Raw genomic sequence first — 24,786 nt, 5'->3', positions numbered from 1 at the left:
TCATCCAGTTTATAAGTCAGTTTGGGCCCAAGAGCATTGCAGTGATAGAAACACACAAGGACTGTAGGTCATATCTTTCCTGTCCACTTATGATTTATAACCTTTTGATTTTGCCCCTAATGCTTTCTTAGACTGCTTAATTCACCCCACTTCAGGTTTTGATTTTGGTATCATAATCTTCATTTGATTATAATTTTAGAATGAAACTTCACACAACATATTTATTATGCTGTCTTAAAATTGCTTTGTTTCAGGTTTACTAGCTATAGTACTCAGACACATGCTGTACTCTTCAGTAAGTCTTCACTGCTAGAGGGAAAAAACAGTGTAGATAACCTTTTTTTTTCTCTTTCTCCTTTATTCCAATTTATAATTCCCTTTAATCACATTATAATACCATACTCTTATCTCCTACCTGAGGCGCTCAGTTGTTAGAGAGATCTGTTTCCTCACTTATTAAAAAGTAAAGACATCTTTTATTAAAAAGTAAAAGATCTTGGATTTCAAGTGTCATTGTCCCCAGTCTTACTGAACCTCAGTACTGACTTTAAGAAAGCAGCATGCTCCTTTGTCCAGAATACCATTTCCTTTAAACCTTGCTCTGCCTCAAGAATTTCCAGTGGCCACAACCAAAACCAGGGAGTCTCAGGAAAGGTTGGCAGTACAGTAGCTTTGGACCTGCTGTTGCAATGCTGCCTTCATGCTCCATTTCACACTCTTATGGTAGCTTTGGTAAAAGGCTTTGTAAGAGCAGTGCTCAACTGATTGCTCTGCTTGGCTTTTCTTTTGTTCAGGTATTCCTGGTAGAGCTGCTAACATGCAAGAGTAGGTAAAAACCCTAGGCTGTGTTAGGGAAACACTAGAGCCTTGTCTGCCCTCTTTCCCACTGCTAAGGTACACCAGCAGTTTAACCCTTTGTTCTAAAGTTCCCAAGAGTAGATGGGGCTATAGTCCTTACAGATACAGGACTTCCAAGTGCTTTTGTAGTGCCAATAGTGTGACATGCAGATCCTGTTGTGTTTGCAGAGGATTTTGGAAATGGGAATCATTTATAGGTCTTGCCGCTGCATTCTGGTTAATTGCAAACCAGCTTGTGTTGTTGCTAAAAATAGCTATATTTGTTACCAATTGTGAGTTCCATTCAAATACAAAAAAAAATTTAGAAACAACCACCAACAGAAACATAAAACTAAAAATCTTTTTGTAGACTTTGGCATTTTAACAAGTACAAAATTTGTCCACAAGTATGGTTATATGGATCTACAGGATGGTTATATGGAAAAACTGGCTAGTTTCAATTTAAAAGATTGTTCATTAAATATTACCTTTTGGAGAATGTTATTTTGCACTAATGCAGTGGATTTGATAGTAGTTTCTATAGTTTCTAAAATATTTGAAAGGCTAAATGTTTAAAACATTCATTTGGAATATATGAGAAGCAAATCTAAAGATTGTTAACTAGACCAGACTAAGCATCTCAGTGTAGGACAGGGGGAAAAGCCCCAACACTGACAGAGAACTCTATTGAATGGAAGTAGCTTAAGCCTCTGTCTTTGCTTCTTAGCAGTTCTTGGAAAGAAAATGTATGTGGAGTGTGAACTTCCATTTTAAGAATAAATTAATGTTGTAGGTTTTTCTCATGTAGCCTAAGGGAAGTTCTCCTTAACTGAATTCTTGCTGCAGTTGGGGGATATACAAATAAAAGCTCTAATATTCAGATTTGCAGCCAAATATAGAGTGAAAAACTTAAAAGCTAAATTTGTGGTTCACTTCAATTGAGAATACAAAGACAGTGTTTAGGCTTAACCAGTTGTTACATCCAATTTCTTACTGGTTTAGAGAGTCCTAGTGTCCTCAGTTTCTGTCAGAAGAGGCTCCTCTGAGAGGAATGGGATGAGACTGCCTGTGTATGAAGTGCACAACTGCAGTCTGACCTTAGCTCTGAGTGAAACACAGTGATGGAGACCAGTGAATAAATGATTCAACTTTCAGTAATATTATTCGGCATTGAGATGCAGCCATTTGTGTTTGCAGGTATCGAAATTGTGATAGATGCATACCAGGAAGGATTGGATTTTTCTTTATTATATTTCTCAGCTCTGTTTGAGTATTTTACTGAAAGATGTTGGTAAAGAATGGTGAGCAACGTTGACTGAACATCATTTTAACTGTGAGATATAGAGAGAGGAGGGGCTGTGCTCAGAGGCAGCAAACTAAATACAGCTGCCCACAAGCTAAAAATTTATAGTCTTACAAAATTTTCCATTTTACAAACCGTTATGTACTTAGGCTTTACATGCTTGCAGCAAAATTCTTATATATATATATATGTGTGTGTTTGTGTGTGTGTATATATATGCACACAAGTGAATCATATTTATGAATCATGCATGTGTGTGAGAATGTAACATATTAATTATGCAAAAAAGCCTACCTTTGTTATTTTTGGGATTTTCAGGGGGATGTTGGAAATAAAGCAGTGATCTTTTAAAAGTGCAACAGCTTCATTAATAGTTTTATCTCAAATACTGAAGGAACAACTTTGATCTCTTCTAATGTTTCTTCTTCAGCCCTTAAGTTTGACATCACTGGTGCTAAGTGGCATAAATACTTAAACCCTCAATCAGGAATATGTTGCAAAAAGATAACACCTTATTTTAAGGTAATGAAATGTTCAGTCATCAACTGCTACATTCATCCAGTAAACTGCACTTCAAATGTAGCTTCTTATCATTGGCAAACCATGGGGTTTTCCAAGTGATATAGTGGCAAATTCATAACCAAAACTAAAAGTTTTCATTTAATTTAAAAGAAAAAACTAAGAGCAGAGAAAGAGGGAAGTGACCAAAACCTCTTTTTCCAATACTCTGGAGTTTGGCTTTTAAGTAATGACATGGTAATAATTTGTTTATTTTATAAAAATACTAAATGATGGAAAAATGCTAGATTGAAAAGTTACAGTAATTTTACACATGATACAAATACAGGAGAGAAGCAGCAAGTAGTCACTGCAAATGTGGATCTTAAGTAGTTGTAACTGGTCCTGTTTTCAAACCCCACCATGTGTGTCCTGACCTGCCCTTGCATAGAACAAGTTATATGCATGGGGAGGAGGGATGGATGAAGGGAAGCAGAGTTTCTGGCTAGAAGCCTGCTCTTGTTTAGATTTCAGTGACAGAAGGCCTGACCTCTTTGTGTTTTCTTATTCTCTTTTCTGTGCAATTTCATGGTGGCTGACTGGCTTCATGATTAGTCTAAAATAAATCAGGAGTTGGTTCGTATTCTCTTTCCTGCCCTCTAGCTAGATCATTGAGTGTAAAGTTTTTGGAAGAATATGAATTTTGATTTGTCAATTATGTTCTCTGGTTAAGCCTCTTTACAAAAAATCACGACCTCTGAGAAGTCCTAATAAAGGCACAAAAATATAGAGGAACATTTTTTAGAGGGTGATCTTAAATTGTTTTCTTCTAGGTGATGTTTGTGGAAAGACAGTGCTAATTATTGTGATCTTGGTTGTGGGTTTGTTGGTTTGTTTTGTTTTTAACTTGGCTTAGGTTTTACTAGACATTATGGAAAACTAATGTCTTCTTTTGCTTCTCTTTCAGTAATAGTTATGCACGAGTGCGAGCTGTGGTGATGACCCGGGATGACTCAAGTGGTGGATGGTTACCACTTGGAGGGGGTGGACTAAGCTGTGTCACAGTCTTCAAAGTCATTCCCCAGGAAGAGAATAGCTGTGCTGATTTTCTTATCCATGGAGAACGACTCAGGGATAAAACGGTAACAATTTCTATCTATTTAATAGAGATACTAAAATAGATGATATAAAACTATATGGGGCATAGGTATAGATGCTTGCTTATTATTGCCTCTAAACTACAAAGTAAATTTGTAGTCTCAGTCTAATGCGCTGCTGAACTTCTCTGTATCTGTGATTGTGTACCAAAAGAGCCTGTTATTTGGTTTTGATTCTGCTTTTCTAGAATCAAGCGCATTGATTTTTTTTTTGAACTCTCCATCCATATTGGGAAAAATTTTGCTATTAATTTTTCTTCCAATGAAAGATTAGAGTTAAATCGTGTTCCTATAGCAGTGATACTGCATTTAGGAGTGTTGGAAATGAGAATTCTATTAAGAACATGAAACCAGGTGGAATTGCTCAGTAGTGATTTGGTTAGCTATGGAATATGGCTATGATAAAAAGAAGCCATTTTACATGAGAACAACTTTGTATTGGAAGACAGATGAAGCTGACAGGTCCAAGAATTGACCTGGCTTGATGAACACATAGACAGTATTAATTCATCAGCTACCTTACATAAAATACCAGTAATAAATGTCTCGTAAGAGGCATCATGAATATCAGCCTCGCAAAAGAAAAACTGGTGCAGGATCTCAGCCATTTCTACATGTAGACCTAAGGAAGACAAAATGGGCTTACTAAGGATTGCTTGGTTACTTGTATGGCAAACAGATTTCTGAAAGGGGCTGTGTTTTACTGTGGAAACAAAAAGAAGTAGAGAATGCACAAAAGCTCCATCTTAATGACTTTTTTCAAGAATTTATTATTTTCTGCAAATGAATGTTGACTCCTCTGTAAGCTTAAAAGATAGAATTACTTCCTATACTGTACTGCTGACCCTTTCTCAAGCACACCAGTTTCTCCTCTGAGGCAGGACTGCTGATTTTTCTGCCTTGACTGTGACTATTGTAGGAAGAGAGCATATAAATAGAAATTGTGCTGACTCAGTTGTTTCAGTGGGGCGTAGCGCAATTAGCAGAGTACCCTGTGTTCCCGCACAGCTACGTGCACCTGCAGTTCCTTCCTCACTTTGCAGTAGTTCCCTTTAGAACTTTTTTTAGTCTTGTCAAGGCTCTTTTTGAGAAGCTTAATTGCATTTAGAGATACTTGATAATTTTTTCTTAATTCTTAATACTTGGAATATTCACAGCTTGCCTTAAGAATAATAAAATGCTTCAAAGTAGAGACTGGTTTAATGTCTTGCCTGCATGCATATGAAAATGTCCAGTCATCAGTGTCCTGATCTGTTTGCAGTGTCCTCTCTCCCATTTTCCCTCGGCAAGACTTGTTTTGTTTCCACTTCTGGTAGAAGGTTTTAAATGTTTCTCCTCCTCTTCCTGTCTAAAGTCAAGCTCATGTTAGCTTGAATATTTTTTCCAAACATTTATTGTCTTGAACAGCTTGTTTTGGTTTTGGCTTTTTGGTGTGTGTGTCCCATCCTGTGTCCATCTGTCTTCTTGTACTTAGGCCCCCCAAATGTGACCTAACAAGATTGCAATCTTGCTGTAGTTATGGGAAGTTGCTATTGGAAGTCGGCCTCTCAAAAACACAGGATAAAAGGTAGAAGAAGTGCAGCTAGGACGCACATCTCTCCTGTGTATATTGAATAAAACTCAGGGAACTAACATGTAAATTTAGGGTGTGGAGAAGAACACTGGAGAACCAGTAATTAATTGATAACTGAATGAAGGTCACTGTGTATTCATGTATTTCTACAGATTTCAGTTAATGCAATTATAAGCAACAGCTAATGAGTAATGAATTAACAACCAAGTTGTATGGAATGCAACAAGACCCCACTTGGCACAGAAAGAACAAGATCCTACACTAAGAAATGTGATGACAAAATTAGGTCATGACGCTTATTTAGAAGGGCAGAAGATAGCAGGCGCTGAACAAGAAATTCTGTTGGACACGTCACTGATTCTAAAACTATTCTGATCATTATGCTTTCAATATGGTTAATGGTTTTACATTCATTCTTAGGATATTCCTGTGGATTCACTGTTCAAGCACAAATTTTAACCTTTTCTTTAATGAAGTCAAACAAGTGGGGTTTTAGTCCAAATGGAAGTGACAGGTGACTATTATATTTCATAATAATTATATATATTTATTTTAAAGTAAAGTAAAAGTGGAAGCCACTGTATTTGCTATTGAGTTGAGACCAAATATTTTGATAATCTTCAGATGTTGTGGAAGTGTTATGCTGAATCTACTGTTCCTGTGCACCAACTTCCCTTAAGTCTCATTTTAGAATGCCCTTGGTAAATCTCAATGGCTGTATAATCTTTGAAGTTAGTAGTATGCTGTTTAGTTGGTTGCTCTGCCATTGTATTTGAAAAGACATTACAATTTTTTTTTTTAAAGCTTCCTAAACAGTTTCTAACATTTCAGTTACTCAGGCTTTGAGTACATGTGTCTTCAGGAATGTTTAATTAATAATCTGCTGTAATATCTACAAGTCACTTGGACCATGGTTTCCATTTCACTGAAGCTTTTGCATGGTACACAAAGCTGTTTATGAAAATACTTCTGTGGATTAAAAGAGAAAGTCATTTTTACAAAGCAACTTCCCCACATTCTCTAAAGTCACATTACATGTTGCTGAAATACCTTTCTAATCAAGATTATATCTTGATTTTCTCTAGCCAATAAGTCTCTTCTTTTGTGAAATGGCTTAGCTTTCAGAAAAGGTGCAGAAATTCCCTTAACATGAAAACCTAGAGTGTGGAACTTGGAACACTTTTCTTTGTCATGGGGAAGCATAGGTTTTCAAATATCTTAGGTTAGAAAGTAAATGGAGTTCAGAACTATAGCTTTTACCTAAGATAAATGGGAATCATAATGCCAGTATAACTGTTTAACCACCAATGTGTCAGATTGTGAAAGGTGAAATTTTCTCTAAACCAGCTTGAAATTTATAGATGAGATGTTTGCTGGAGATATTTTCCAGATGCCTATTAAATGGTTATACTGAAGAGGAATTAGCTTTAGTTGCTGCTGCTCCATTCCAGTTTACCAATTGCAGTTCCATTCCAGTTTACCAATCTTTCCATGTATTTTATAGGCTATGAAGGCATTTAGTTATAACAATAGATCTCAGTCTGTTAGTCAGCTGCATAAATTAAATACTCCGGAATCAACATCAAAATATTGAAGATCCTTGTTGGAGAGGGCTCAGCTTGTTTCTTTTTAGACCTGAGGGGCAGGTTGCTGTCAGCCCTTCTATGAATCAGCTTCAGTCTACATGTAAACTTCCATCATTTTTGTGCATACACAGCTATTTAAAACATCTTGTGGCATTCACAAAAAGCATCCTAGTTATCTGAGATGAAAATCAAACTGGTGGCTCCATTGAATTAATTTGAGAGAGAATGCTTCCCACTAGTTTGCACAGGTTGTTTAGATTTGTGTTGGAATGTAAGGGTGTTTCATGAAGACTTTTCCCATAATTACACATTTCCCCCTTTATTATAATCATCTTCCTATATCAGGCTCCAGCCAGTCTGCTTGGAACAATTGCACTCCCTCAGAACCTGGTCAGATCTGCTGTTCTCTCTTTCAATGTGTTCACAGTAGCTCTCTTCTATCTCAATAGCTAAGCACATATTAGGCTCAAACTTTCTAGTTTTTAGGCTTTGGGGAATTTTACCTTCTTGAATGCAAAGTCTAATAGGCTTCTCTGGTTTGTTTTCTTCTCCAGACTTTTCTCCTTTTATTAAAGGAGAGAAAAAAATATTACTAGTATCTTTTAGATCATAAATCAGGAGTAACAAAGTTTAAAATCTTTCCTTTGAATGAAAACTAATTGTGTAAAGGAAGAGACACAAAGCTAAAACTGAATAGAAATACCTTTCTGTTCTAAAAATCTGCTGTTTACAAACTTAATATTTTACTTTTTAAATTGTGTTTGAAGTTTGAGGGAAGTTTGATTCTGATGGGCTATAGTACAACTCAGTACATCATCTTCTTTTTTGAACTGAATGTAAAGTATGAATGGAATAATTGTCAAATGGTTACTGTGACACGGGGTTCATGTACTCTGTAGCATGAATCCACTCAGGTCGTGCTGCTTGTTCCCAGGAGTAAAGCAAAATAGGCATTGAAAAGTGGTGTGTTTGTAAGTTTGTAGGTTTGGGTTGGGAATGAGAAACAGTGAGGCTGTCTATCTTACATGTTCTCTTGTAAGCTTTGAAAGTACAGCTAGAAAACAGTACAATAGTGTCCAGGATCTCAAAATGTGCAATTATTGGGTCTGTTACCAAGATAGAAATTTGTATCAAATGCAAAAGTTTGGGGATTTTTTTTGTTTGTTTGTTTGTTTTCTGAAATAAGCTCTAAATAATGATGTCATATCTTCAATACTCATTTCTATTTAAAAGTATTTGGATTTTAAGTGCTAAAGTAGAAAATTTCTGACTCTGGGGATTGATATTATCCACATAAGCCAGATAGATTTTATTATCTTTAAAAATTTAGTTTTTAGAGGTGAGAAAAGAAACATTAGGCTAACAAGTATTTTTGAGTAGCAATGAATTCATTACTGTTACATTTAATGACATCTAGATATTAAAAGGAGCTTTTAAATAAATAACAGGAGACATAGAGCATAAATAGGGCTCTATATTTGTGCTCTGAGAGTTTAAATTTTGGTCATGTGGATCTGTTTTTCTTCTGTCTTGAGTCTGATGATTCTGCAACATTTTCCATTATGTGCCAAGGTAGATGTTTCATATTTGTATGGAAGTCTTATATTTAAGTCTCCAAATGAAGAAAACCTTCAGAACAGTAACCCATGGGATGTTTTTGGAAATGAAACTTAGTTAAGCTGTAGGCATTTTATTTACAATTTTTCAGGCTTTTGCTGTGCTTATCCCTGGAGATCTTGGGGAAGGTTTGGGAGTGCATATTTTGGATAATGATGTGGAAGAGTATATGATCTTCACCTATGATATGGAGAGTTCTGAACCATAGCAAAGCACACTAAAAATAATTGGAGTTTTGAAATATAACTGCATTGAAAAAGCTTGGTTTCCATTTCCAGGCCTTGGAGAATATGTGTATGAGGATACTCCCTCCCCAGCCCTCATGATAGCTCACATGCTTGAGTATAAGGTAGCCTTTGGCAAAATTAAGTTTTACAATTAAAAAATTCACTATTGTTGCAAAGCATAGAAGTGTTTCAGGGAGAGAAAAATGCTTCTGGGGATGGTTGGTATGTTTTTTAATCTGATCTGCAATTTTTTGTATTTCTGAGTGAACAAATACTATCGAAGTGCTGGATGTTTATAAATTTGTGTCTCACTGCTCATTGAGACTCATAGCTTTTCAGCTTTCTCTCGGGTAGGGCAGGAATCAAGCCTTGCTTAATTTTAATGCAACATATTTTTCCCTTTTCAATGCCTTTTCACTTATATCTTCTGTGTTAAGCAGCTTGTTTTCATACAGGTTTAAATGGGGAAAAAAATCAGTGTCACTCCCTCAAATGTGTTGTTTCCTTGAATCAAGTTGAAAACAATTACAGTGTTGGATGGGATGTTTACTTGTTTTGTTAATCAAAGCTTGTTATATCATATGTGAGGGTTGGAAGTTGGGGGTGAGTGTTGCTTTTTGGGCTGGAGGGAGTTGGTTTGGGAATTTTCTAGTTTGGTTTGTGTGTCTTTGAAAACCCTAACTTCTACTCAGTGGTGAAGTTTTAATCCAGTTTTCATCTCTAGTGGTAACATTTTTACTGGGTATGAATTTTCAGTATGAAGTAATCTGGATTAATCCCTTGGGCACCAGAAAATCATTGTAATGCTATAAAATCAGGCTTGCAGTACTTTTTGTTGATGTTTTGGATGACATGGCACACAAAATAGACTGAAAATAGTTGTTGTTAATGTATTAGAGATTCCCCCTAAAGAGCTCTCAGACCTTGAAAAGGCAGTGGTGTGAGAAGCCTTCCTTTTTAACTGCTCTTTGAAAGAGGAAGCAAGTTTAAAATCATCCAGAGGAACAAAGAACTATTTGATGCACCTTAGAACTGCAGAATAATCCTTTTTTTCTTCCTGCAACAACTTTTCCCACAGACCTACAGCAAACAGATTCCTTTTTATGTTTTCTTGTAAGCGTTTTTACCTACATATTGTTGACCATTTAGGGAGATCTGAGTGGAGAAACAAAAAATTACATTAATGCTAAAGGAGTTTATATGTGCAGATAGATTATTATCCTTTTAGAGGCAGAGGTAAAAGGCAGTAACAGTTGAGAGGAGGTGATTACTGGTGGGTTGTAGGGCGAATAAATAATGAAGTGCAAGAGAAAAAAACCTATTTGCCTGTGTAATAATTAGACAATGAAAGGAGAAGAGGAATGCAAAGAATATGTAGGAATAACCCAAATATATATATATATATATATTTATATATTAATTTGAGGGGTTTTTGCTGTTGTTTGTACTTAAACTAATTTTACCATATTCTGTGAGGAATTCCCTTTTTTTTCTTTTAAAAAGCCACATATGTAACAAAACAAAAAATGAAAAAATTCTAGAAGTACATCAATGAAATGATAGAATATTGAAATTCCTCATTCATCTCTCAGTCAGTGTAGGCCTCCATCATCAAATACCAATACAGAGAGACATATCTTACTGGGAGCTTCATCATACTGCAGTGGGAGCAGATCAATGCATTTCCCTCCATACTTTCCTGTTCACATGTGATTTTTTTTAATCAATAAATGCTTAGTGCAACAATGCTGCTTAAAATAATTTTTACCAGTAAAATAAAAATGCAAATATAGTTTTAAAACCAGTCTATTTAAAGGAGAAATGATAAGGCTTTCCAGTACCTGAAGGGAGCCTGCAAAAAAAGCTGGATAGGGATTATTTAACAGAGAATAGAGTGACAAGACAAGGCAGAATGGCTTTGAATTTAAAGAGGGTGGATTTAAATTAGATACTAGAAAAAAATTCTTTATTGTGAGGGTGTTAAGGCACTGGAACAGGTGACCCAGAAAAGTGGTGAATGCTCCATTCCTGGAAGTGTTCAAGGCCATTTTGGATGGAGCTGTGAGCAACCTGGTCTAGTGGAAGGCGTCCCTGCCCATGTCAGGGGGGTTGGAACTGGACGCCCTTTGAGGTTTCTTTCAACGCAAACCATTTTATGATTCAGTGTGAACACTGTGACTTTGCTTTAGAACTGCATGTACATATATACCTCTAATGATTTTGTAGCCAAATACTTCTGTTCATTATTTGCAGTAACTTTTTTTTATGTACAATACACAAATGTATTTTTGTCTAGGTGCAGGCACTATAAAGATTTTATTAATCTCATTTTTTGTAAAGAATTCTCTTGTATTACTTTCACTTGTCTAGTAGCCTTTCTGAGAGAAATCTGAAAATCTGCCTGAAAGCAGCATGAAGTTAGTCTAGTACTAAAAAATTTTGTAGATCTCAGTGATACAGCAAAATTTGATACCAGCACACATAATACTTTTTTGGGGGATGTGACCTATTTCATTTGCTGAACATCTACCAAGTCTATACTCGTTGTTGCAGCTATGAGATTCTTTTATAGGTATGAGATTTTTGAACAGGAATGTTGACTCAGTAAACAAATTGTGTCTTCAACCCATACTATTTATCAGCAATCGATAGTGAACAATTCATAATGGAAATGAAGTTAAAATTACATCCTTGTAGCAGGAAGAAATTTGAAGAGGGACCTCTATGATGTATGTTTTAGTTCACAAAGAGTACCTTTTGTTCACAAATTCGATATATTCATCATTGATATTTTTTCCTTCTGTTTTCTTTCTGAAAGGTGGTCTTGGAATGCACATTAAAGAAAGACCTTGTTTACAACAAAGTTACTCCTACTTTTTACCACTGGAAGATTGATGACAAAAAGTTTGGCCTCACATTTCAGAGTCCTGCTGATGCAAGAGCATTTGATAGAGGTATTCGGAGAGCAGTAGAGGATATTTCTCAAGGTACATATTTCAGGTGAAAGACTTGGTGGGGGGGATGAATATTGAGTCATTACTAAAAAAGATGTCAAAGCACTTTGTGTAACATTTTCATTGACAGTACTTAAGGATGTGGATTAAACTATATATATCGGGATTTTAATAGGTAATAGTACTTCTGGCATTTCTAAAGTGCCATTCATTCAAGTGTCTTAAATTGTTTCGCAAACACTAATTAGGTAATTTCCTGAAACATCCCTACGTAATAAAGCATTGCCTCTTTCTTTTAGACATGAAGAAATGGAGGAAGCTGGAGTGTAATATTCTCTCACTTGGATCTTAGAAGCTTTTTGCAACTCCTGTGTTCTTGTAGGATAAGCTGGGAAGTTGAATAATTTGTGACCTATTGAGTTCTCTTTTTATCTACACATACTTTCAGTTAATAGTTTTAGTTTTAACTAACAGCTGAGTTAGTAGTAGTTCTGTGTTCAGCATGGTTCTGAGGACAGATTTTTTAGAAACAGAAGAAGAATTTACTCAGATAACAATATGGCCCACTCTGGAATGAAGTTCCAGAGTTTCACTGAATTAGTGGAAACCAGTGAGCAAACTGAAGGCTATCATCAAACCTAGATTCTAAGCTGAAAATATGATAAATGTATTGCTGGATTGAGACAGGGAGGGAAGAGAACATGTGTCTGTTGAATTGAAAGAACATCTCAGGCTTGTAAAAAGTAACTTTAGGGATTTTATGTGTGTTATCCTACTAATGAAGGGAGGAGCATGTTTCTGAGGGGAAATGTTTTTGACATACTCTAATGACTGCTTTGGAAATTTGTTGGTACAATCCATATCCCTTCAAGACAAATATTTAGAGAACATGAGAGTAATTTTTTTCTCTTAGGGTCTCACACTTTCAATTTCTGCCAATTTATAGCAAAATAAAACAGTGTGCATTCCTGCCAACCAAATGATCTGTCTTTAGTTTTCAAAGTGCTACATTAAAAGGAATATACTCCCTTGCTGCTGACTGCTGATGACACTGAAAATGCTTTTATAAGGAAGGTGGGAACAAGAGAGAGGAGTGTGGCTAGGAATACTCAGTATAGAAAATGCAGTGTAGAAATAAATCATGCTTACTAAATCAACTTTAAATGCAGTGATCTATAGGTTAAAACCATAAACAAGAATATTTGTATAATCATCACTGGATGTTGAGAGATGATGTGGATAACTGGAAGCAGTAAGTGGTAAATACGAAGAAAATAACTTTGTCTACTTTTTTTTCTTTACATGAAGGTTATCCACCCTCCCAAAATGATGTTGAAGTGGCAGAAGACTGCTTTCAAGTGAGTAAATTTTTTAATTAATAGTACATTTTTTATTTTACAAATGTACTGAAGAGATTTTGCTCTCATTACTGAGAATAAGCAAAATAAGAGCAATAGCAAAATTCAGTTTAATGAAATAAGTTCTAGAAGAATTATCTAGAAGACTTATAATATTATCTGTCCTAAACAAAGTAGTTATTATTTAATCCATAGGATCATTAAGTATCCTGAGTTTAATTTTTAACTTCAGTATGTGTTCAAGTTATATGTCCTCTTTGATCTTATTGAAAAAGAAATATTCTTCTGGGCAACAAAATAGAGGGATGAAGAATCTTTCTACTTATACATCCTGTTTGTTTCCTTAGATTTCCCTTTGCAGTGATAAAACTCTTTAATTTCAAATGTTTAGAGTTGAAAAGATGCTGAGACAATGGTTGAGAGAATCTGGTCCAAAGAAAGACAGAAGTTCAATTTTTAAAAACACACTGAAAATAAAGTGGTCACTTACTGAGATTCAAGTTTTTATTGATCTTCTTTTTGCACTGTTCAATTTCTGTAGGTCATAATGACCTAAGAGATAAAAATTTATGTCCAACCATGCTTCAGAGCTACAGTACTATATAAGTATACCATATCATATACCATAAGTGTGGTAACACTGATGCATAGCACTGCCTGGCAATATCCAAGAATCATGTAATTAAAAAGCCAGTATAAAAAACCATTATGAATGGATATATAGCTATAGATACACACATGCAGAGTGAATAACTATATTATAAGTGAGGAAGTCCTACTTGTGTCTCTGTATGCTTGTCATTTTTCCCTTCTTATGTATGGTTTTAAGGGAAAGCCGCGTCTTCATTCACACATATATTCAGTTTTCAGAGTGCAGAAATTTAAGTTATTATGAAGATGGCAAAGAAACAAGTTGACTCAGGGGTCTTAGTGACTATTCAGAAAACTGCTAGTGTTGCTAAGTGATTTCTTCTGGGAAGGAGTCTTGCCACTTATGCAATAATAAATCCTGTATCAGTGTAAATAGATCCAGTGTAGAACCTCTAGAACACAAAATCAAGAAAACTAGCAGCTTACTTTGAAGATATGATAGGAGACTGAGAGTCAAGTATTTAGAAAGGATACTGCAATGCAGTGGCAACACAGAAGTCTCCTGATATCTTTTCATTTTATGGCAGAAGAAATGTATTACTTTGTGTAAGTGTTGGCTGCGTAATCACCTGTTGGTTCTATACTTTCAGTGCTTTATTTTAAGGCACTTGAAAGTAAAATTTTTATGAATATTAGATATTTCAGATTTTAAAAAGAGATTATTTTTTTACAGGGTGAAGGAAATATGTGCCAAAGTTAATGCAGTCCTTAATCAGCTCTTAAATGACTTGCTTAAACATGCTTTGTTGCAAGGATTAATTGAACAGTTTCTACAGCCCTAATGAGATTAGAACAAACCAATTACCTCTGATTTTGCTGCCTAGTTATTACATTTCTATATAAGGATGCCAAAATTGAGGAAAATATCTGAGATTCATTATAGTTACAAATTTGTTATTGGCAAAGTGGAGGAAAGTGTATTTACAGCATCTCTTCTATACATGTGAATATCAATACACCACCTATTTACATATGTAAGTATAGGCTTACTTTATATTCCATTTTAAAAAATAAATGTATAAATAAATAAATGTATAAATAAATAAATGTATATATTTTTAAATGTCTGTAAACCAGATTATAATTATTATTATATATTAAAATATATAGATTATATATTATTATTACATTATACATATAATGTATAAATACTCATACACCAGATATATATGTTAAGGTACAAACAATCTTGTGTGGTACAAGCCACTGGCCAAACTATCATTTACATTCTAGACAGGAAAACATACTTAAAGACTTCATCACAGTAGATATTATTTAACTGTGGATTTGTGCTGTGGATAGATGTCCTGTTTTCTAAAAACAAAAAAGCTAGTCAATATGTCTTACCATATCTCTGCACAGCAAAGTAAAATAAGTGATACTAATACTAGAAGGAAGGAAAAAAGAAGAAATGCAGAGAAAACTGAATCCACCCTGGTTTAGCTGTGCTTCATCTAAACTGGGTTTATGTATCAGTAACGAAGCTGCAATTGCAGACTTATGAACATGAGTGCAGAAAAGCTATACCATTTTAGTCACAGGCACCAGGTCTAGTCTTCAAGAACACCTTTGAAATACTAAATAGTCCACATTTTCTTTCAAATTATTAAATCCCCCCCCCTTCCAAGATTGGTACTCTGATAAGAGAAAGTGGATACCCCAGGGTCCTTTTAACTTGATGTGTAAGACCGTCATTCTTTAAAGAGAATGTGTTGAGTATTTGAAGAGTTGTGTTGACTTGTCCCCCCGCTTTTTGCCACTTCTACGTTGTTTAAAAGATTTAATGATTTTTTTGTTTTCCTGTTCATTTTATAAGCTGTTTTCCTAAGTCTCCATTACTATTTTTAAGTGTGTTTTGGAGTATATCTGTGCAAGGGCATTTTGGAGTGTGGATAGAATATTAAATAGTAGTTTTTCTGTACTGTTCTAGTCATCTTACACAGCAGGAATCCTATATGTAATGTGCATTTGAATTATAAATATAGTATTTGGTTTATACATAAATTTCATTAATGGTGGCTTGGTTCTGTTGTTTGCTTTTTTTTTTTTAATGAAGATGATTAGATGATGAAGAAAGCTAAACATGTTTCATAAGTTATTTTACTGGCTGGTTATATTTGGTGCTACAGAGAGCAAATAAAATGATCCAAAGAAGATCAAAAATTATCATCTCAGTGTGAAATCTCAGTGCTTCCTTGTAATATGTATTATCACATTTTATAGAAGTAGTTAGCAGAAATAGTGATTGTCCAAAAGTTGTATGTGCATATCTTAAATGTAAATCTAAAAACTGAACTCGTCTTGTGCCTTCTAGGCTAGCAATTGGCTTGCTATGTTATACTCAGACTCACTGAATTTCTGATTTTTTAATTTACATTTTGTAAATAAAATCTCCTGGAGAAAGCATTCCTTTTGCTGAAGATCAAATTTATCATTTTAAGACATATCTTCCTTATAGTTTTCTTTAACCTCTCTGTTGTTTCCAAATAATATTAAAATCCTAGTATTAAAAGAATATGATCACTTAAGGGTTTTCATGGTTACTTAAATTATTGCAATTATTTTTGGTTGTTTATTTAACTTATTCAATGCAAATTGTTCATATCATCAAATAAGTCCTAGTCTTACCAGACTCATTTCAAACAGAAATACACCAATGAGTTAAGGCAGAACTATCTGACTTCCTTATAATGCTGGTAAATGGAACCTGGAAAAGTAGATGTACTTACATGGAAATGTACATTGGGAATTTGTTCTGTTAGAAAGTTTAGATGGTTTTGGTATAAAACCTTGCATTTTGAATGTAGGAGCAGCTTGTGTAAGTCACTTTGCTGGTTTGTTAAAATACTGGCTCTGGTTATTTTCCTCTACCAAATATAAACTTATTGCTCTAAAATTCACCTAGTTTATCTGAAAAAAACCCCAAAATATATTTTTTTTTCCTTAGAAGTAAATCTAAATGAAATCTAGAGTTCGTACATTGAGAATTATTTTTGTAGGGGTTTTGTGGACTGAAAAATAGAGTAGTTGAGCTTTAATTTCTTTCAGTTTTTGTTGATTCAGCCATATTGGTGTTATTTATAGGCTACCAACACATTTTAACAGTTTGAAGTAATAAGAATTGGATCACTTATACTTTTGAGTTTCTTACTACTGGCAGAAGAAAACTGTAGACTGATAAATTGTAAGCAGAAAATAAAAAGTTTGGCTTGTTCTTTCAGAAGTACACTGGACTTTTGGTTAATAGTAAGGGGGAAAGGCCTGAAACTTACATGCATCTTAAGTGGGTTTGGTGCAGGCAGGGAAGACATTAATTGTTCATATGCTGCTCAGTAAATACACTGTTTTGTGACCTTTTCATAAGGGCCTTCAAGGACCACTCAATTTATTTTGTCTCTAAAAAAATGTTTGCAGAAGTTTTATTTTATAAAAATAACATTATGACTTTTAAGGAAATGTGAAATAATTTACCCTTGATACACTATATTGTTTTATGGATAAGATAATACTACATTGTAAAACAGTAAAGATTAGAAATATTTAGTGCACATAATAAATTGTTTAGGTCCAGTTCTTAGAACTAAAAGTAATACTAATTCATATTATCAATTTCCAATAAATCTATTAATATATTGTGCTAAACCATTTTGATTTATTAAGATTTTTTTATTGGAGTTGTATATAAAAAACAGGAGGAATTTTTTTTTCCTTCACCAGTATTCCTAGCAGCCTCTTTATATGTAGAGTTCTCTATATATCCAGGTGGTAAAGCCTTTGAAGAAAAAGACATGTCAAATATCTTATTTTTTAGTTTAAACTGTATGAAATATTTACAGTAACCTAGGTAATATTTCAGCCTATGTCAGAAACACATACCTGAAAATAATAGAGTTTCTTTGCCAAATATATTGCTCCATCAGTCTCAGATATAGCCAAAGCAGAAGGAAGTCATTCAGATGTTTTTGAAACCTATATCGTTTATTCAGAATTGAAAAATTAAGGAAAAAGCATTAAAACATTTTTTGTGTTGTTAGCATCAAGCAGCAGATTTTCGGGCCTCATGGGAAGTAAATGCAAGAACTGGGATGCAGCGGAAATGTGGTCTCTCATCCATCCTTCTGTGTAATCATTAAACTTACTTAGAGGAGAACATTTTTAACAATGTTTGCAGAACAATGTTGAATTCTCTCCCAGACTTAACTCTGGCAAACTGGGAGAAGTAAGGAGAGAAAATTTGAAGAACAAGAGAAGCTCAGTCTGGTTTTCATTTTCTCTACAGCTGTCATCTGGCTTTGAATTCTGCTGGAGAGCTGCAGCTGGAGTCATTTTATTGCTTTACCCAGCATCCTTTTGCTTGTGCGCACAGAAATGTTTTAGTAGTCTTGGAAAAAAATTCAGAGTATCTCTTAGCAACCATAGGACAGTAATTATTATACCAGCAGCTGAGAGCAAACCAGATTTCCGTTGTGCATTAAAAACTGGCGTAGGTTGCTTTACAGATGATACTGAATAACCTATGCCAGTACTGTACTTTGCAGGCTGTGGTTAAAGAATATTGAATGTGGGCGGTGTAATTGCTTTGGACAGTAGAAAGGGAGAATGTGTGCATCTGTGTTAGTGTGTGATACTCTGTATATTTGTTCTGTATATGTTCTTGTGGAAAACTTTATATGTTTGCTTCTTACTTAAATGCATTTTCAACACAATACCATTTTTGTTTCTAGGGCTTCCTACTTCAGATTGTCAGTGTTTCCATTATAAATGTGGGTTTTCAGATGTTTATGACCTTTTAATAAAACCTCACATTGGAGCAGGAAGTTGTCCAAGGAAAAGGTTTTTGATACTAATTAGCGTGGTTTGACTGTATTAAAACTGCAGTTTAGTTAAAAGCAGAGAGTTCACCATGTTAATCTTGCATTTCTGTAATTCAGCCTAGTGAATATTTATTGGCTAAAGGACTGACATGATTGCTTTTTATTTTAATACCAGAAGTTAGTCTGTGTCCACTTACCTGTACGGTATAGGATGGTAAGCTGAGCACTGTGCTTTCAGAAATGCTGTTTGGCGAGTTCTTGCCTTACAAAAGGTCACATGCTTTTCTCTGTCTGCTGCCACCCTGAAATTTGTCCTTGAAGTCAATTAGTTTGAATTGTGGTATCTGTGTTGGAATTTTCTAAAAGCATTCTTTGATAATTGCTGTGTATAGGGCATGAAGGTTTGCTTTAAGATTAAGGTTTGGGTTTAGTGCATCATGTGGCACTGCTAGTTAGCACAGTCAGAGGTGATCCGTGCCTGTGTCCTTCATTAGATGGAGCCCTCCTTGAGTGCCAAGGGAAGTACTTGTGTCTGCCTGTGTGAGCATGTGCATGTGTCCTTTTTGCTCTATAGTGTAGATAGTTTCTTTTTAAAGAAGAAAGGCGTGAATCACCTGCAGGGACAGGAAATAATGCAGGCTGCTGCAAATCTCACCCAGGGATAAAAACAGGCTTGTGAGTAGTATATGTTTTTTTCCCTGGGAAGGAAGGAGTAGAAGTTTTTGCAGCTTGCTCCCTTCTTCCTAGACCACTCAAGTTTATAATAGCCAGGGGAAGGGGAAAGGGGATGCTTATCACTGTGATTTCTGTAAAATGGCTTCTGGCTCTTAGCTTAAATGCTTGTAGTAATTTTAAACATTGCTCATACCAAAAATGGTTGTTCCTCATTTTGAATACATTTCTTCTGTAGTTTGAGCCACTGTTTTGGAAGCTTTTTATGTTATTGGGCAATCTATCTGCAGGAGTACCTCCTGCTATGCAGATGTTTGCTATAGCACTAATATTTGATGCTTTTTGCTCTTAAAATAAGTATACATATATGAAGTCCAATTCTTTTTAGTCATTCCAGTATTTCTTTTATACTCATTTTCCAACAATGTTTGACCAGAAAATTTAATTTTGACAATAACAGGGTCAATTACTTTGTGGTGGTGTCATGCTTAAGGATCTGCCAATAGTACTTCTTTTTGGTATTTTGCCTGTCTTCAAAAATTTTCGGGGGTACTTTACCCTGATTGAGTGAGCTTTTGACTTTCTTGGCGTGTATGCTCTGTAGTATTAATTATGCTGATCATGAATGAATTACTAAATTTAATGTTTCCCCACATGGGGCTTCTGAAACAATAGATATAAATTTAGTGATGTGATGATTTTTTTCTCCTACAAAATCAGCTACAGACCAGCCAGCTACTTCAAGCTATCTAGATCTCTTAAAACTTGATACATTAGGCTTTTATGTATGTGAGGTACTAATGTAATCCTAGAATAAGTTCCTTAAGTACTTTGATAAGTGAAAACTAATGATTCTGGGTCAATATTTAACCTGCCAAAACTTTAGGTTTGCCTCTGCCTCAGTATTTTTCTGTAGTATTCTTATTCTTTTCCTCTAAATGTTTTCTTGATACATACAAATCCCTGTAATAAAGCTGAAACATTCTCATTGCTGGAAGCTGGATGATGCCAGAATTTTCTCAGTGCTATCCACGATGACAGCCAGTTAACTTTACAGCATCCCTCAATGCAAACAAAACATACAGTATATTTTTGGCAGCTCAATGGAATTTGTATCAAAATGCTGTGCTGTATCCTTAGTATGTCCCAGTCAGTCAAGCTTAAAGAATGAGAACTGTTCATTTTTCAATTCATTTCAGAAACTGGATCATCTTACAAGCCAGTATTCCACCCAAACATACTTCCTGTTCCTTCTTTTAAATAGCACAGGTCCTGCAGCTATCTCATAATGTATTGCTTCATAGTCTCATTTCTGTATCGAGTTGCCTGATAGAACTTTAATTACAAAGTGACTGTCATTCATGTCTAATGCACACTTGGTGCAATTAGATATTTTAATTGAGCCAGTATAGGTTATTTTTTTTTTCTTCCAGCTGATTTTGCTTTTAATTTATTAAAAGATCTGACTAGCTTTTGCCTTATAAAATAGTCTCCAAATTTTTTTTCTCCAATTGTGTTTTTGTAAATACTGGCAGCTTCATGGGTAGTTAGAGAAAACATCTCAGAGACAGGTTAATATCTATTTCCTTAAAGAAGTCTGATTTTGCAACTGTATTTCAATGGCACGTATCTCTAGTGCCCAAGTTGTGTACTGTCTGCAGAGAAATTCTGTATTTATAAAGGCTGATTCAAAATAAAGAAAATACTTGCCTACTTCTAAATGCTTTAAAAAAATGTGCATTTAAGATTACTAGTGTTTATAGATACCTCTAACACATTATATGGAATATTAACACACTTATGTATGCACTGGTTGGATTTGGTGTTGTTTTTATATAAATGCAAAAATCATCTCATGGAAGCTCCTTATGTGTTCTAGACTGCTCAAGAAAATACATCAGGTTCACTAATGAAAGATCACCTTTTTCAACATGAAACTGTAGTAACCAGTGAAACTTACAACAGTGCAAATTTACGGCCTTCAACATTTGAGGATTTCAACACCAGGAGAGCCTGTTTTCCTAGCCAACCTAACCAGGTAAGTATACCAACAAAAGAAGCAATCCTTACTTTGCTTGCTGTATTAATGGCACAGTATGTAGTTTCTGACAAGAAATCACTGCGTTCCAAGTCCATGTACTTTCAACTTCTTGAAATGTTCAATACAAACTTTGCAGCTGAAATATTACAGCATTACTATGACAGAGGTAAAGCTTTGTGAAGGTATTTAGCTCTCGTTGTAGTGCACCAGACTACATGAATAAATATTTAATTTCTTTGAAGTCTGTTTTTGTATTGCAGATTTCAGTATCTGCAGCCTTAAAAAGCTGTTCAGTTTTTTTTCAGAAAATGTTAATTGGACATTAGCTCAATCTTAGTTACATGTATATTAATACTGTTTTGCTTAGAAATATTGAAAAGTATTCAGCCATCGGTACAGCTATATATCACTATACATTTTTCTTTTTTTCTAAAGCTAAAAGAACTGAGTTTTTGTAGACTGTGGAAGTAGTCTTAGTAAGTTGGATTACAATTAATTTGATGGTCTTATGTCTAGAACCAAAGACATAGAAAGCTTTTAGAATATGCTGAATAACAGATGTCAAAGCAGAATGCAAGTTCTGGTAGTTCTGAAGACTTACAAAAATAATTCTACTGCTTATAATAAAACTTTTTAGTATCTTCAGTTATTTTTGCAGAGAAAAATAGGACTATACTTAAGTCTTATATCAGCTACTTTTAATCTGTTTTATTGGGCAAAAGAAGCAAGCAGTGTTATCTGGGGAACTCAGAAGCTTGAAATTACTATTTTTTTATCTTTAATCGTTGATCTACTCCAATTATCTCTTCATGTACATCACCTCGTATTTTTGTTTCTGTTAAGGTACATGTTTACCTTTTGTTTCTGTTAAGACACATATTTTTCTTTCTTCTCGTTTACTTTCAAAGAGAATTGTAAATGTTTTTTAGAATAGAATGGATTGGTGATGAGGTTATTGCAGCTAATGGCTACAGTACTCAGTGATATATGTCCTGTTAGTCTTCTTTGCATTGTAAAGAAAAGTGCAGCAGCTTGAAATGCCTGTATATTTTAAAAGCATGTATAAAACTGACTACTGAAAAAGTAATAATTTAGATGGTGTTAAACTGATTAATCTGTGTCTGTCTGATAGAAATTAAATAGAGATTTCCTTCAAATGACAATGTTAGAATTCAGTTCTTGAAAAGTGAAGTTATGGGAGATTCCATGAAAATTTAAGCAGATATTCTTTTAAATATTTTTCTCCTGTTGTAGCACCTCCTGCCAGCAACAGACACTCTCTGCTTTTTGCATGGTCTTGTGGTACACACATTTGGAACATAGGCAGGTCACCAGAACTTCACATTCTTTATGTGCACACACTGCACTGGTCTGCTAAACTCCATGCATGTGACCAGGTGGCACTACAGATCTTGAGCTAATTCATGGGTTTATTTCAATTTTGTGTAAATAAGTTTGAATATTCTTACTTTAGAGTGTGCTCATAAGTTAAATAGCTCAAGAAGTACATGCTCCAACTAAAGAAATTATTAATGACAATTCAGATTTTACCTGTAATATTTTGACTGTTAGTAAAAACTACTCAAGTCCTTCAGCTTTCCAGCTTCTGATACATGGATGTGTGTTAAACTTAGTACTTTGCAATGATGTAGGCAGCTGCTGGTGTCTTCATACTGAGAAGCTGCAAGATGAGCAAAATCAGGTGTAATTCTTTGAGGAGAGGCAGCAAAGGCTACAGTGCCGAGCAAGTGACTGTGCCTTGTTTAAAGGTGCGCACTTTCAAGTAAGGTGTGATACTTGTGGGTTCAGTTGCACCAACAAAAATTTTCTGTCTGATTTCCAGTTGGCTAATCGTGTTTGGAATCAGATTCTCTGTGAAATTTCAGTTTGCTGTAACATTCGTCCTCCCTTCCTGCTTCAGCTTCACATAGATAACATTTGTACTGAGTTTTAGTTTTGACTGTTTAGAGGACTAAGTGCATTATTTTCATTAAATTTTGCTGCTGTTTTACCTATGTAAATTTGGATTGTGAATTGTTCAAAAGTTTTCATGTACTTCATGCATTCACATAGGTCCCATTTAATACCCAATGAGTAAGCTCTTTTCAGCATTTCTTCAGTTTGCTTATTTTTCAGTATGTTCTGCTCCAAAAATATTTCTTAATATCAGTGCCTTAAAGAATGTAGCAGTGCCTTATTTGTAACGTGCCAGTTAAGCATTTTTAGGTGTTGGACTCAAGACTTGAAAAAAATAAATTAGTTCTATGTATGTGGTGTGTTCTGCTCAAACAAATAAAAAGCCTTCAAAGGCTAAGGAGAGGTCAGATTCTACCATTGTTAGTGTTTGTAGTAATCTTTAATGGCTATTAACTGTCTGGGCAATGGGAAGTTGAGGGGGTGTTTTTGTATTGAGAATTCAGGGTTTTTTCTTCTAAACAATGGGTTTTATTTACTGTCTTAAGTGCATGCATAATATTCTATGTGGACAGCAGGGTAAGGATCCTATATGCCTTGGAATTTAATAACTTTTACGGCTTTTTTTCTTAAATAAATTTATGCTGTAAAATTTTGAAATAAACCCATTAGCCATAGTTAGTTATTTCTGCTAAACAATAGATTATTCCTCTTGTTTGAAATAGGGCTGAGAAGCAGTCTGCTTTTATAAGCAAAGGGGAAGCTTAACTGCTTGTATAGGAGCCTGAGGAAGTATGGAAGAGAAGCAATGTCAGCTGAATAGGGTATAACCTTTCTTCTCCCTGTATCCTTGAAACCTTGTGGAAGTTCAACTATGTGGCTTGGAGCCAAGGAAAAAAAATTTTTCTTGTTAGCATACTCCAGTTGAAAGTCCCCGGGCAAAGCATCTCTAATTACAGTTCTGTACTCATCACACAAGGATTGTTGAGCAGGGAAGTGATGGTTAGAGCAGGCTACAGATATTCTTACATAATCAGAAGATAGCATATTTTAAGAAGCTCTTCCTTCCTCTTTTCCAGCTGCCTTCCCTTTTCCCTTCTCTGTCTCTACCCCAAAATCAGGACATGCAGACTTCAGCACAGTAGGAGTATAGATGCATGCAAAGTGACATAGAAGTGTTTTAACCTAAAACATCTTCAGTAGTTTCACACACTGCAACAGATTAGGAACATGCAGTTCAATTGTTGTACTTGACTATGGAATGGTGACACATTAATTCTCATTAATTTGAGTACTAATAAGATAAACCCTCTCATTTTATTGATGCCAAAGATTATTCCCAAGTAATTCAGGATTCTGGAAGAATTTGTAAGACTAACAGGTTAGAGAGAGGAAGGGTATTCTGTCTTTTCTGAGAAATGGTTTACAGGCTGTGCACTAGACAGAGAAAAAGGCAGAATTTGACTTGAAGCCCACTCATAATCTGGCTCTGATTATAATAGCCCTACAGTGTAGAAAAATAATTGTCTGCCTGGAAGGTGGAAATACTGAGGCATACTGAGACTCATGCTTTTTTGCTGCACT

The 24,786-nt window shown here is 34.9% G+C and overlaps 1 protein-coding gene across 1 annotated transcript in view; it reads left to right on the top strand.

The window, feature by feature from the left end:
- Positions 1-24,786, top strand: part of SPRED1 (sprouty related EVH1 domain containing 1) — a 61,279-nt gene that overhangs the window by 30,701 nt on the left and 5,792 nt on the right. Inside the window, exons 2-5 of the mRNA XM_058026005.1 lie at positions 3,606-3,780; positions 11,617-11,785; positions 13,061-13,110; positions 21,127-21,285. Coding sequence (XP_057881988.1) covers positions 3,606-3,780; positions 11,617-11,785; positions 13,061-13,110; positions 21,127-21,285 — 553 coding nt within the window. The remainder of the gene's footprint in view (positions 1-3,605; positions 3,781-11,616; positions 11,786-13,060; positions 13,111-21,126; positions 21,286-24,786) is intronic.

Source organism: Melospiza georgiana, chromosome 6 (genome assembly GCF_028018845.1).
Source record: "Melospiza georgiana isolate bMelGeo1 chromosome 6, bMelGeo1.pri, whole genome shotgun sequence".
In the NCBI taxonomy this organism is placed as follows: domain Eukaryota; kingdom Metazoa; phylum Chordata; class Aves; order Passeriformes; family Passerellidae; genus Melospiza; species Melospiza georgiana.
The sequence above is the reverse complement of the archived record's forward strand: the minus strand, read 5'-3'. Positions and strand labels throughout refer to the sequence as shown.